Here is a 15410-nt window from a genome sequence, read left to right as displayed (position 1 = left end):
AGAAGGAGAAGGAGAAGGAGAAGGAGAAGGAGAAGGAGAAGGAGAAGGAGAAGAAGAAGAAGAAGAAGAAGAAGAAGAAGAAGAAGAAGAAGAAGAAGAAGAAGAAGAAGAAGAAGAAGAAGAAGAAAGAAAGAAAGAAAAATAAGTAAACTACAGCTGAGTTTGTTCACTGGTCTCCACTTGCATGGTCAAACACAATTACATCAGACACACATACATGTAAACATTCACATATACACATGCATATACAACAAAAAAGAACTATTATATATGGAAAATTTAGTTGAACTTGCAGAAAGGTCTTAACAGACATTTGATAGCTTTGTGTCAAGGGGATCATGAAAGAAAATGAAGCTGGTATGGCCCCTTTCCACATTCCACATCTACTATAGAGCCGAAGACTGGGCATTCTACATAGAGACACCAGGAAATCAACTGACATTTGGCATAGATGAAAAATAAAATGGAAATGTTGTGACTTAAATGATTGCTAGTTTAAGAAATGGATTTCTATACTTATCAATAACCAGTATAAAATATACAGAAAATTCTACCAACATAAGTTGTCATAGAGTTAATTTACAAATTGGTTTATATGACTGAGAAAAAAAGTTTATAAGGTTACATTTGTGTGCTCCTTCCTGCTAGTTGGTGTTTCTGCAGTATTGATCAGCTGACATCATGAAATACTAGGAATAGAAATGCAACTTGAAACACAGCATGTAGAAGAAAAGGTGATTTTTTTTAAAAGCAGTTCAACATAAATCATTAGCTCATAAACTTGGTAATATCCTGTGGCTTAATACTAACTTGGCTAGAAAGTCTTCAAGCAAGTATTCTTAACTCTTCGCAAATGCTCAGTTGAAGAGTGTAATGAAGAGTTATGTGAGATGGTACAGGCTGCCTATGGCTACCCCATGACAATGTTCACAACTACCCTGGACAGCCACACCCTTGGACTGTGTATACACCGTACACAGCTAGTGTCTAAATCCTTGTAACCCTAAAGAAATTCAGGTCCAATCTGACCAAAAGATAAGTAAGCACGTAAGGAAATACCTCTACATGCTGAGTTTAGTGATCACAGCAGGACAAAAAGGCTCCTTGGCAATCTCACTGCTAAAAACATTTACAGCTGCGATAGTTGAAATGGAGGTGTCGGGCATAGGGCACAGATTTTTCTGTCTCAAGCTGTGTAAGTTCTTAGGATCCAATGTACAAGACAGTGACTGTATTTAATAGAAGACTGAAATGTACTGAGAAACTAGATCTTAAGTCTTTTCACCACATATAAGAAAATGTAACTACATGAGAGGACGAGGTATGTTTGAATGAATCCTCATATTGTACTGTATGTGTTAAATACACCTCAATAAAACTGGAAAAATAATCTTGAAATGTTATAACTATATTTTATGAAAGCTATTTTATTGAATCATCCTTTAGAATATTCAAATACAAATTTTTATTTGCAGATCATCATTGGAAGCCTACAAGCAAGATATAATGCAATCAAACCACCACCCCCAAACAAACAAAAAAAACCATAGCACAAAGCCTCCAGCCCAGGACAGGGAAGCGATTGTTCTCATTTCATTCACAAAGGTCCTTTCCTGGTTTGCTGACTGACATTTTCCATCATATAAAGCAACCTGTGTCCACACCCAGGCTCCTTTACTTTATCCCACAGCAATGCCAAGCAGCTGACTATCTCACTTCTACAAATGAACTCACTGCAAACAGTAGCACCATGAGCTAATAATTTGTCAAAGAAGTCGAATCAGTTATCACTAAGTGTATTTCGGAGTTCAAAGGTAAAGGCTGTATAAAGCTGTTTATCTTGCTGACAGAGAAAGCCGCACAATTAAAAGAAAAAAGCAGCCAGACGGGATGCACCTGGCAGCTTTATGTCTAAAGCAGAAACTTGCTGGCTATGCTTATCTATTAGTCTTCTTCCTACTTGTATAAAAATCCACTGGTTCCTTACATTAGCGCTCCCTGAGATGACACTTTTAAAAGAGACTTCTTTTTCTTTCTTTCTTTTTTCAAAAAGAAAATGAAACAGAATTTTGAATAAACTTTTTATGCTCAAGTGTCAAGCAGTGAAGTCTATAAATTCAACTACAGCATTCAACTTCTAGGAAGTTGAGAACTATCTTGAGAGCCTAAAAAAAGAGCATTAGCTGCTCTTCCAAAGGTCCTGAGTTCAATTCCCAGCACCCACATGATGGCTCAAAACCATCTATAACTGTAGTCTCATGTGACCTGATGCTCTCTTCTGATGTGCAGCAAAGCATCCATATATACATAAAATACACAAATACACAAATCAATCTTTTAAAAATATTGCAAAAACTAAAATGTTAAATAAAATGTTTCATTATTCTTATGAATAGCTCACATATCTTAATATCAGACCATCATTTTCCTGCCTGCCTTCTCCATCTACACTCTTAGATTCCAAACTATTAATAAAAGCATCCTTTTAAAGCAATGTTTTAAAATGGCAGCGTATCATTAACTCTTTATTCTCGCTGAATTCTAACCAGTGCATGGATTGCAGTCAAAGTGAAGTGAATTTATGCAAAAAATTTCTCCTAACGAAAATCTGTTTAATAATGAAATAAGAGGGGTTTTAAAATTATTCTTCCTCAAAGTTGTCACAAACAAGGAAGGTATTTAATTCTGCCTAAGGCAGGGAATGTCAGATTAAGCCTGTGATTCCCCATGACTAACAGCACAAACATTTTGTGTGCTGTGAATGGGATTAGAACCAAACAACGAGAATGAGCTAGACGGTGGGAAGGGAAAGTCTAACTCCTAAGAAGAAATCAGAGCTGGTGTCTTTTTGTCTGCCACAGAATGGGTCCCCATGTCTGCCACATAGCCTTGAGAGTAAGAGGGAATGAGCAACATGTTTTCCTAGCACCTCACTCTATACAAGAGCACAGGGAGAAGAAAGTCATTCACATCGTGGAACATTCTAGATGCTTTGGAATGTGGGTCTCAAAGCTGCTCTGTACAGCTACATCACTACTGAAATCATTCAGAACACCTGTTTTTTCAAGGGCTCTATAAAAAGTAATATCTTCATTTCTAGTATGCTTGTTATACGAAAACTCGATTTTAAAAATGCTTTGCTAATAAAAACAGAAAACAAATGACACACAATCACCATGACTCTCTCATTTCAGGATTCATTATTTCTAGAAACAGAAAGATCTTCAGGATGGTTTTGCTTCCTCATTGCTCTGAGAAGCACTGAAACCACACAATGTGCCATGAACACACCAGTGGCAGTCACTTTCCTCACACCACCTCAGCCTACAGGAAGTGTGTCACAAACAGGAAGAACAATCCCTAACTCAATCACTTTTTGTTACTTTTAAATGCTGCTTTTTTTTTTTTTTTTTTTTTTTTTGTATTTGGAAGGGCCATTATTTTCACACTTCAGGAAGGCGATGAGTTGATTGAGGCTGCACGTCTCTTGGAGACCAAAGTCTCAGTGTTTCATCCCCCATCATCCGTCACGGGCACACATCCCAGAGACAGCCGGCATTACCTTCTTCCCTCCTGTCACGAACTGCTTACAACTGGATCTCACGAACTGTGGATGCGCAGCGACGATCTACAAAAGAAAAGGTACCTGGTTTAAAAGTCGCAGGTGCACTTGAGAAGCCTTCGTTCACTATGAGCAGTGTGATCTAAAACCTGGACCTGGGCAGGGAGCAGGGCATTCAGGAAAGGCTGTACAACTGCGGAGGACATCTTAGTCTTGCTCCTGTGTGATAAAATGTCTTCTCTGAAGCAAAATCAAAGTTACACAAGAATGAGGGGTTCTAGCTTCTGGCTGAGCGAGGCGCTCTGAGCACACTCATCTGCTAAAGGCAAGAAAGCAGATGGACCACAAAGTGGGATTTATCAACCACTGGTAACGAAGTACACCGCCTAGAAGAACTCAGAGAACTGGGCCGTGTGGAGAACTCTCCTGGGGCTGCTCCACACTGTCCTGAGGCAGCAAAGCAACAGTGAGTTTCCAGGGCTCAGTCAGCCTGGCTCTCTTTGAGATCCATCTCTTTCGGTGTAAGTTTTTCCCTTCTGACATTTTCATCCCCAACTACCCATGAAATCAGAAACTTTAGTAACTTTCAGTTGAAGACATATTACATTTCTATAATTAGCCAATACATTTTCCTCCTCCAATGGGACAGGTTACTGGATTTCTCTACACTGTTATCGCCAGGGTTTAGCACACATCCTCTCATTCTTGCGAACATTGTTGTTTGGTAGATCAGTGCTCGCTGCAGCTCTACTCCAACCCCTGCTAACTTCCAACACAGACAAGCACATTGCATTTCTCCAAGTTCTTAAAATCTGTAGAGTCTTGCAAGCTCTCTCAAAACACACAACAAACATCTCTCCTCAAAAATACTATGCACACGCATGCACACACATGTAATATAGGTACAGTAAAATAAACCAGGAGGGCCGAGGGCCTAACTGCTCCTCTGTGCGGCATCAGCTAGGCCGGCCTCCCTCCCAGTGCCTGTCTCACTCTTGGGCAGGACTCAGATCCTCCCTCACTAAGCTGCCAATCTCACTGCTCAGTGCTTCTCTGCCAAGTATTGTTTCCTTCCGGTCTTAGCTCTCTCTACTGACTCTTACTATTAGCCAAAATATGGTCCAAGGAAATTTTCTCTGCACATTTTCTTCTTTTCTTCCCATTTTTTCCATCAGCCAGATGACATGCTTTTCATGAACAAATGTCTTGAAGAATCTTGACTGGTGGTTCTAACTCACTGTCCTGGGACTCGCTCTGGCAACTGTCCTCACATAGGAAACACTGGACAAAGTCTGTTCTGTTTCCCGGCCGCCTTTCGTACCACTGCCCTCTCCCTTCTGGAAACCCTCTATTCTTGACTTCCCATCACCAACCTGGATTTCCCTCAGTCTTTGTAAGGACTGCTTCTCACTTCTCAGACTAGTAGCTTTTTTCTTTTTTCCTGGTTTTTCAAGACAGAGTTTTTCTGTGCTTGTCTGTCCTGAGACTTGCTCTGTTGACCAGGTTGGCCTTAAACTCTGAGCTCTACCTGCCTCTGCCTCCTGAGTGCTGGGATCAAAGGTGTGCATCACCATTGTCTGGCTTAGTGGCTATTTTTATTTCCACTGCAATCTTTGGGAATTTCAGAGTATCAACATCAGTCTTCTCTTTTTACACTGTAACTGTAAACTGGCTAATATGCTTAAAAATGGCATCCTCTCACTCACTTCTAGCTGTTTAAGGGACAATCTCCACTGAGAAGGCCAACACCTGTTCCTAAGCCCTCTGTAAAACCATCTGATGAACCCCAGCTCTGTAAATTCCTGGCCAAATTTACAATGCTTTCACTCAAATTGTTACCTAATACAATTGGTGAGGCTTCTTCAAGTCATTACTAACGCAAGACACTGGATTTACTCTCAACACCTCCATCTTTGACTTTACTCAGTCATGCTGTCAGTAAGGCTCCAATGCCTACCTCTTAAAAACTATCCCAATCCATTTCTCCACCGTGAGCATCCACTTCTCCATCGTGAGCATTCAAGGTTGCTCCCTTTACCAAGCTTCGTGGTATTTTGCTTATTACGCTACATCAGCCTTCTAAACTCTCTTTCCCAGGGACTCTCTTGTTTAAATCCCCTTCCTTCCCAGCAAATGAGCTTTCTAAAACACATGTCAGATCTTATCTATCCTTTACTACCAGTCAATGTCTGAAAAAAATACATGAAAGAAATCACCTCCTTTAAGAGTACATGGGATACTTTAGCATGATTGCTATCTCCAGCTGATCTCTCTGCCTCTTACCCATAGACCTGCCATCTCTACTGCATAAATCACCAGATTAGCCCTTCTAGAACCAGGCTTCTGCTATGACACTCTTGGTCTTAGGCACTTAATAAGCTATTGGGTGGAAACCAAATTCCTTAATCTGAAGAGCTTGCTCTAGTCTGCCTTTTACTGCCTCTTTAGTTGTTCATACACACCTAGGCAAGACTTTCTGCCACTTACTGGACACAGTTTGATCTGCCTGGCCTCTTCATTTCTAATATGCTCTTCCTCCTGGAAAACTGGTTCCCACCTGTATCTGCCTCTGTATCAAAGCTCAGTCAGACATCACTCAACCTATGAAGTCATATCTCAAAAACAAAACACAGCACCACTACCCAAAAGAAGCTAACCATAACTTCTTTTTTTAGCTCAGAACTTATGATTGTTTTTACCTTGCCACTCTCTAGTCCGAATGATGTGTATAATTCATCTACTCTAAGAAAAGCTCCCAGAGCACAGACTGAGACCACAGTCACGTATTCTACATCTGGCCTCAGGCGCAGCGTTCAGGCTGTACCAGCACAGACACTGGTGTAGCAGGACAGTGTCTCCGTCACTTCAGTCATCCTCATCAAGGGGAGAAAGCTCCTTCATGAGGAGAAACTTGCTAAGTACTTACTTTAATGGGACAGTCGAAAGTCTCATGAAATTCTTCTCCAGAATATAGTCCAAATACTTGTACCTGAGAAGTGAACACATCACATCAGTTCAATATGACAGTAACAGAAAGAGCCAAGTCAGCAGAGGAAAAACAAAGAAAAAACAGTAAGACTTGATTCAAGTGATTTAAGTCATCATGACCCCTACAAAGTACCCAGTGTCAAGTATCCCACCAATGGTGGTGATGAAGCTTTAAAAGCATCTTAAAAAGAGGCCAGAGGCCCTGATTGGCATGTGGGTGGGGTACATGGAGGAGATAGTGCAAGGAAAAGGGAATAATGTAATTTTTTAATTTAAAAAATGAAAATAAAAATGCCTTCACAAGTAACACATGCATAGAGTTCCCTTTACTCACTCAATTTATTAAACAGATACCAACTTTGAGAAATGAAATAGATATGGCAGGCTACTAACATATTTATGAACTTCCCATGGGCTAAAGAACTAAGTAGCTGTCTTGAAATCCAGAAAGGATTTTACTGTTCTACACAGCATCAATCAGCCTCACATCTTCATTAACATCATCGGTAGATTTGGTAAGACAACTGGGAACTCTTAAAGGGAGGAATCAGTTAAAAGAGGGAGTTTTCTTCCACATTAAAAAAATGGGAAGCACCATTGCATTGGAGGTATTTGTGTTTCTGTATGATAATACTCTGGACAGTTTGAAAAATGGAAGGATTAAATGAGAAAATAACTAATTTAGGTAGAATTTATGTAATGTCAATTGTAAACATTACCAGCATTATCATTTTTGTTGTATCACTAAAAAAGTTAGTTAATCTGAGTGCAAGATACAGGCCTTAGAAAAATTTAATAAAACAGGTCACAGAAATATTCAAATCTAGACAGAGAAATTTAATGAAGAACCAATTACAGCATTGCATATATAAGAACAGATAGAACAGCCAAAGGTTTTCAAACAACCAACCTTAATACATCCAGTAAACATACAGGAATTTTCAAATGATAGCGTAATCACTGAATGGACTCCTGTGCCAGTATTAGATTTAAGGAGATTCAAGGACGCAATAGTCTCATATGGCATGCATTCATCTTTTGTGAAGCAAATGTTAAACTCGTGGTCAGTTTGTAATAGAATTATCCTTCATGACTGGATAGAATTGGTTAAAGCTGTTCTAGAACCTGGTCCACAATTATAATAGAGTGCCTGGTTCAGAGAAGAGGCTAAGATTATTAAACAACAGAGTAAAGCAAGAGGTAGGGAAATCTCCCAAGATAAATTCTTGGAGAAGAGATTATGCTACTAAGGAAAGGCAAACTGTATATGATGACCACATCCTAGATTTATGCCACACAGCAGCTTCGAATGCTTGGAACAAAATTGAAGAAGTAGGAAAGAAAATTGAGTCATTTACTAAAGTTAGCAGGGGCCAAAGAAAGCCTTTATGGATTTCTTACAAAAACTGACTTCAGCAATAAATAGAATGATACCAAATTCAGAAGCTAAACAAATAAATCTCTGACTTTTTAAAAATGCCAAATCTCTATGCAAAAGGATAAGTAGACCATTAAAGGCAAGGTCAGCACCTTTGAAGGAATGGATCCGAGATACAATTAATATTGAATCTCATGAACATGATGATGCATGGATAGGAGAGATGATTTCCAGAGGTTTGAGAAAATATTGAAATGTCAAATGTTATAAATTGTGACAAATGAAGTCACCTTAAAAGACATGGTAAAACAGGGTATTCCTAGAAACAATGTTTTTCCTAAGAATAATCCATTCAGAATGTCCCTTCCTTCTGGATTATGCAAAAGGTGTGGTAAAGGCAGGCATTGGACTAATGAATATAGGTCAACAAAGGATATTCAAGATAATCCTTTGCCATCAAGAAACTCCATGAGGGGCCTCTTGCAGTCGCCTATGCCAAAATCTCCTGTCTCTGAAGTAGAATGGTGCTGCCAGGAGCATACATATCTCATTGTCATAATAAATGATAGATAGATAGATAGATAGATAGATAGATAGATAGATAGATAGATAGATAGATAGATAGATAGCCTATGTTATTAAAACATCTTAAATGCCATACTCTGTAGATCTCTGAAATGTTTGAAAATGACCTGTCTATTTAAAATGTATCTTTGTTTGACCTTGAAAACAAACCTAATGTGACTATAAGTTCAATTATAATAGTTGATTAGCTTCTAACCTGTCATTCCTTATTATCCTAAACAATTGGTAATAATAATTTTCAAGAACTAGAAGTTTACATTACCTTGATAAATGAGTTGAATAGGTACAATACTTTGAGCACGAGTAGAAATGTATGTACAGTTAATCTCAAATTTGTACCAATATACAAAATTTGAAAATAATATACAAAAATCTAATCTAATGTAAAACATTTAAAACTAGTACTTGCTTTTTAAAAGCAGACTCAATAATCTAACTTTTTATCTTATCAGGATGGGAGGGAAGCAGCAAAGGAGGAAAGAAGCAAAGAAACCAAAAGAAAAAAAAAAAACCAGAATCTCAAGGACCTCCTCTACCCTATGATACCCTGAAACCCACCATGACCCTTGGACCTATCACTGTGCACACATTACTCTGCCATCTAAGTTCCATACATATAGAAGCATATGCCACTCTACCGCTGCCCTCCCCAACACCACCTGTGTGAGCTTTATGCCCCCTGCAGCACGCAGCAGTAACTGGTTCTCTGTTGATGCTGTGAAGCTGGCAAAGCGCCACTACGTCACAATTCATGCTCTCCTTCCACAGACAACCACTTGGTTTGGCAGTAAATCAGAGCTTTTATGAACAGTGTTTCTGCAGACACTCTTTCCACATCTCCTGGTTAACTCACACACGTGTACAAGGTCCAAAGAAGGAGGAGTGGGAATATTAAACCACAGATCATAATTATGTTCATATTTAATGGACAAAAATATTTGACAGACTTGTTTTATTCATTAAAGGATTTTTTAGATGCATATGAGTGTTCTTCCTGAGTGTGTGTATGTACATCACATAAATGCCTGCTGCCTGAGGAAGTCAGAAGAGAAGGCATCAGACCCTCTGGAACTGGAGTTACAGACTGCTAGATGCCACCATGTAGGAAGTGGTACTGGGAGTTGAATTTGATCCTCTACAAGAACAAACCTTAACCACTAAGCCATCTCTCCATGTCCAGCAGACTGGTTCTATTTAGTTCATACTCTTACCGGAAGAGCATGAGAACTGGAGGAGTTTCCAGAGAAATGGAGCTAACCTATGGTGTTAGGACCCCTACCTACTATCCCAGCACTTGTGATGGGTTTGCTCTTTCTCTGGTCTTTAGAAGAATTTCTTCTATACTTCTGTAGGAATTCGCCATGAGGCCATTTGTATATTACTTTGGTCTGAAAGTTTGTATCCTTATAATTTTTCTGTTGAAATCCAATGCCCAAAATGATGGTCTCAGGAGGCAAAGTCTTTGGTAGGCTATTCCCTCAGGAATGGGACACCAGTGCCATTATAAATGGAATAAAAGGAGTTAAATAGGCACTTTTGCTACCTGCTTTCTGCCACTAAGGAGAGAGATTCATCTCTCACACCAGGGGAGGACTGGAGAAGTGTCCTCTGGGAAGGCATTCCTCTCCAGACACTGATCCCAGATCGTCAGATCCTCAGAGTTGTGAGAAATAACTTTCTGATGTTACAGACTGCCATGCTAAGAGTATTCTGTTAAATCAACAGTCTGATGAGACTTCTTTATGTGATTTTTAATGACAAATTCATTTTTGTACTGATGAAGATTATTCAAATTCATTTTTTTTTCTTGCTTTAATGTTGGTAAGTTGTGAATGGTTGATTCTCCCAAGTCCCAAGCAGAGAATTCTCTGGAGAGACAAATTCACACATTACAAAATTTGATAGTTGATCCAGGTGTGGTAGACATGCCTATGCCTGTAATCCAATAACCAGGAAGATGAGATATGAGAACTGCTAATTTGAGGGCAGTATGGAGCTACATAAACAGATCTTGATTCAAACAAGCAAGTTAACCAAATCTTTGTTATTCCCCCCACTAATTTTATGAAAATTATTAGAGGCCAGCATCAGCAGGACATCATGGGTCACATAGAACTCTCTCATTCAGAGCATGCTTATTCCAGGCATGGCATCCACATGCCATTGCCACATCAGCTCTTACTGTTGGGAGGGAGCAAAGCCATTGCTTTTCTATAAATTCCTGAAAATGACACTTCTGAAGCAGAACAGTGAAGCACTGTATTCAGCAAAGCAGTACACTTAGGCCTTTACTTTGCCATGGGGAAGCTTGATGAAGACCAGCAAGTTTTCACATAGTAAGGCAGGCCCTGTATCACTGAATTATAATGGAGGAAATCAGCAAGCAATGTCTCCATAGGGATGGACCTCAGTGTGAATGCCTGCTGAAATACGGAGCCAGCTGCTAACTCAGTGTCTTTTCTTCTCAGCACAATGTCTTGACAACACAGTCCTGGGTCACATATTACAACTCCTTAACAACTCTAAACCTTTAACAGACCTTACCTCTGATTATAGGTAGTTAAATCCCTGAAGACTAATGGCAGGCTCATCCTAGACAAACTAGATCTCTTTTCATGGGCTGAGGTGGTAATTTTAATGATTCACAACTGATAATGTTCAACCTGGATTGAGGATCTTGCTCTAGACTGCTGCTAGGGATGCTATGGCCCACAGCAATGTGCTTGTTAAAGAGATGATTCTGCTGAAAAACTAGAGACTTGACTACTGCCATTAAAATCAAGAGCTGTGACCAGAATCCAAGTTTTCCAATGCCCATTCTTCCCTAAGATAGCATCACATCAGACAATATACAATCTGCAATTAAGGAAAGTATGTTTTCTCATAAGGTATAAGAAGAATAGCAACTTTGAATAGCTGTCAAACTATAAAGGAGCTGGAGTCTAGTCAGACCTAAAGGAACATGCACAGGAGGTAAACTAAAAGAACAGACTGTTCATTCAAATGGAAATACGCATGACATAGATGTGGATGTGATGTAAATTGTCTGCTGAAGAAGACCAGCAATGTCAATGACAGCTCAGAGTTTTGACTTCTAGAAAGAACAAGGTTAAGATAGAGATTATAAAATTAAAGGCCACAACAGAAAGTATTCTTTTGAAAATGGTATTATCTAGACCATGTCTAATAACCTGCTACAAAAACTTCTAGGAGAAGGAGAGAGTTGGGGGAGAGGGAGGGAGGCACAAAGAGAGAGAGGCTCTGACTGAGAATGAATGAACAAACAAGAATTCCTCACATGCATCTTAGAGCCAATATACTGAAAAGTTCCGCAGGAGTTCTGATGAACAAACACCCAGAGAGCCACATGAGAATCACACAGATTGGAACATATACTTTGCCTACCCTTACGAATAAACAGGAGAGTGTGAGATTAATTTTAGCATGGAATTCTACTATTTGCAAACTGTAGCACAAGGCAGCAGCCTGCCACATATACAGGAACTAGGACTGGAATAGCAGAAGTACTATACCACTCTCCCAGCTTCCAAGTAACATTGGGTAAAAAGGCAGGACAGGACACTCTTGTAGTTAGCATTTTATCTTGGACAGTAAAAGGAGAGATTATTGTTGCCCATCCTATTCATTAATGCAGAACACCTGAGATTAAAAGTGATCATTAAAGAAGCCTCCACTTCTCTCTGGCACAACCAGCTTCACCAAATTCCTCAAGTCAGAGAAGGTCTAGTTCATCTGAGGGTCTTACTATTGGATATGAGAAAGTGACTTATAATACCTCCATGCAGGTTAGTTTCTGTCAACCTGACACATGCTAGAGTAACCTGGAAAGAGAAAACCTCAAGAGAGGAACTACCGACATCAACTGGGCTGTGGGGGATTTCCGTGGCTGATGACTGATGTGGGACCATCTAGCACACTGCGGACAGTGCTAGCTCTGGGCAGGTGCCTGGGTTATAGACAAAGCCAAGCTGGGAAAACCACAAGGAGCAGTCTGGGAAGCAAACCAGTAAGCAGTGCTCTCCTGCAGTCTCTGCTTCAGTTCTTACCTCCAGGTTCCTGGTTGAGTTCCTGTTCAATAGTTCCTTCTATGATAGATGATGACACAGCCAAAAAAACCCTTTCCTCTCCAAGTTAGTTTTGGTACTGTTTTTATCACAGCAATAGACAGTAACTAATATAACTTCAAAATATGAAGCCAGGTTCGTCGAGAGTCAGAAAGGCCCTAATCTACTTGTTAACATGGTTCTTGCTAAGACAGATTTTTTTTAAAAAGCAAACAGCAACATTCTTGATGTCCTAAAAATTGCAGAACACCATTCCAAAGTCTCAAAGGGAAAAAAAAATGCATTTAAACATGTCTTCACAGTATTCAGACGTCAAAGGAAACCCAAAAGTTATTGGGAAACCTCAGCAAGAGAACACACATCTCTGAAACTACAGCCGAGTGACGAAAGAGGATGGTGACTAGCACTGAAGAGGTTAACAGCTACCATGGGGGTCTCCTCTACCAGGTACAATCCCAAGTCACTAAAGGTAATTTTCATAGTAGGAGACAAACTGAGGCACAGAGAAAAACAGGCTTACTTAACAACACATAAAACACAGCAGTGTAATTCAAATTTGAATACCAAGACCACACTGCCTGATACCTAAAGAAAAAGTAAAACTGCAAAATGGCATACAAATCTATACCCAAAGGGGAAAAAAAACTAATGTTTGAGGGAAAACCAACAGGCAAAGCAAACAAAGAAGTTGCCCACCTCCAAGAAATGGAAGGACAAGACCAACATAAGAACAAAACAAGTATTCAGGTGACTCAATCAATACATCTGATTTCTCTTACAAGCTACGCATTTTTATGATAGTGTGTGTCCATTCGTCCGGCTACATGAAATTTTTAAGTAGAAAAATGGAAGTAGGGAAGAGTCCATACTGCAATGGGCTAGTATTGAAAGCCTGGAAATTCATAGTTACTATCCATCAGAATTGGGATTTTCAAGTTTCTTGTGTGGGCTTCCCTTTTGCACATAATCTGTCTGAGGCAAGGAAGATACCTGAAAAAGCAGGCGGTGCACTACCTTAAGACAGCAGAGTGAGGTCCAGACCAGGCAGCTGAAACACAGCTACACTCTGCCTCTAAGCAATACTGCCTCCAGCCCCATATTATTGAATTTCTTTGAAGAAATGAAAACAAATAGAGCTAAAGTAATAATCAAAATTATAACTGAAGTAAACGTATAAACTTTCCTGAAATGAAAGCAACTTTAATAACTCAAACGAGTTACTGTGTTGCAGATGAAATTAATGACAACAGACAAGAATGAGAGGTAGGATAGCAACCGGATTACAAAGGCCATGTTTATTATTTTTGTTTTTGTTATTACTATTATTATTAGCCAAGCTATGGAGGACAAAAGTTGTTTTTAAAGATTTCTTAAAGAGCAAAAGCAGGCTGACCAACAGGGATGCTGCAAGTGTCAGAACAAGCAGGCATTCTCTCTAAAATCTGGAAGAAAATCTTTCAACCTAGAATTTGTTTTGTTAAGTCAGTATACTCTATATGAAGTCATCTTTCACAGATGAGAAAATAAACCCTATCCTGAAAGTTGTGTATGAATCCATGCCATCAAAATGAACCTACAGACACAAATGCTTTCTATAACTGTGAATCTCAAAAGCAGAGCTCAAACACAGAGAAGCCATGAGAAAGAACTAAGCACAGACTGAATATAAGTAAACTTCAACCAACTATTAGAATGATGATTTTAAAAACCAATGCAAGTATCAAAGATAAGCAGTGAGATAAATACAACTATTGAATATGAGTCCTAATAAAGCAATGAAAGCCAAAGCCGTGAACAGTCACTGAAAGACACACTTGACCTCAGGGAAGTCCTTCTGTTCTTATGGCAGCTAACCACTTCATACGTCATTTTATACAGCCTCCCAATTTTCACAACACTGACTACTAGGCAGGGTTGACTTACATAAATATATGCACTGGGAGATTATGGTTCTATTGATGCTAAAAAAAAAAAGATATGCGGGGAAAAAAAACACTTCAAAATACATCATGAAACTACACAAAAACAAGACAGATATACATTTTTTCTAAACCATGAAAGCATAGTGTTAAAGGATGCAATGGGAACTCTCAGGCCATCACATTACAGAGCAGATGAGTAACTGAAAGATTCCACTATAACACATTACTAATAATTCAACAGTGAAAGTGCTGGAATCCCCAATGAATGTCTCTAATTGGAAAACTGAACACTCTTACTTACCCATCTAGTTTAAAAGAAACTGCTGCCTGCTAATAAGTTCAGAAATAAGTAGGAATTTAAGTAAAGAAAATTAAAATGAAACTTTCTTTACAAATATATGCACAAAAATGTTTCAACTGTGTAGATAATTCTTTTCCATTGCCACACAAACAAACACTTTCATTAACTCTTTCTTGGACATGTGTTCATCTCAGAATTTCACAAAGTACTATAAACTTGGACAGTACTTTCTGAAAAATGATAGTATTCTGTGTTTCAAAAGGCTTCAGGGCAAGATGAAGCTGAGATAAATAAAATGCATCTCTGTATGTCAAGAGGATTTGTGTTGCTCTTGTGAAAAGATCGATGGGGGTAGCACTGTTGATAGGTAGAGATGGGATAACAGTGTTGATAGGTAGAGATGGGGTGGCACTGTTGATAGATAGAGATGGGGTAGCACTGTTGATAGAGACGGGGTAGCAGTGTTGATAGGTAGAGATGGGGTAGCAGTGTTGATAGGTAAAGATGGGGTAGCAGTGTTGATAGGTAGAGATGGGGTAGCAGTGTTGATAGGTAGAGATGGGGTAGCAGTGTTGATAGGTAGAGATGG

The 15410-nt window shown here is 39.3% G+C and overlaps 1 protein-coding gene across 1 annotated transcript in view; it reads right to left on the bottom strand.

Moving 5' to 3' along the window:
- The window catches only part of Vps41 (VPS41 subunit of HOPS complex), a 147729-nt gene that overhangs the window by 65851 nt on the left and 66468 nt on the right, over window positions 1-15410 (bottom strand). The window contains exons 6-7 of the mRNA XM_057787300.1: window positions 6489-6551; window positions 3563-3628 (exon numbers count right to left, since the gene is read on the bottom strand). Of these exons, the coding sequence (XP_057643283.1) occupies window positions 3563-3628; window positions 6489-6551 (129 nt within the window). The remainder of the gene's footprint in view (window positions 1-3562; window positions 3629-6488; window positions 6552-15410) is intronic.

The sequence above is a fragment of the Chionomys nivalis genome, chromosome 13 (assembly GCF_950005125.1).
Source record: "Chionomys nivalis chromosome 13, mChiNiv1.1, whole genome shotgun sequence".
NCBI lineage: Eukaryota > Metazoa > Chordata > Mammalia > Rodentia > Cricetidae > Chionomys > Chionomys nivalis.
Note: the sequence above shows the minus strand (reverse complement) of the source record. Positions and strands in the feature narration are given on the sequence as shown.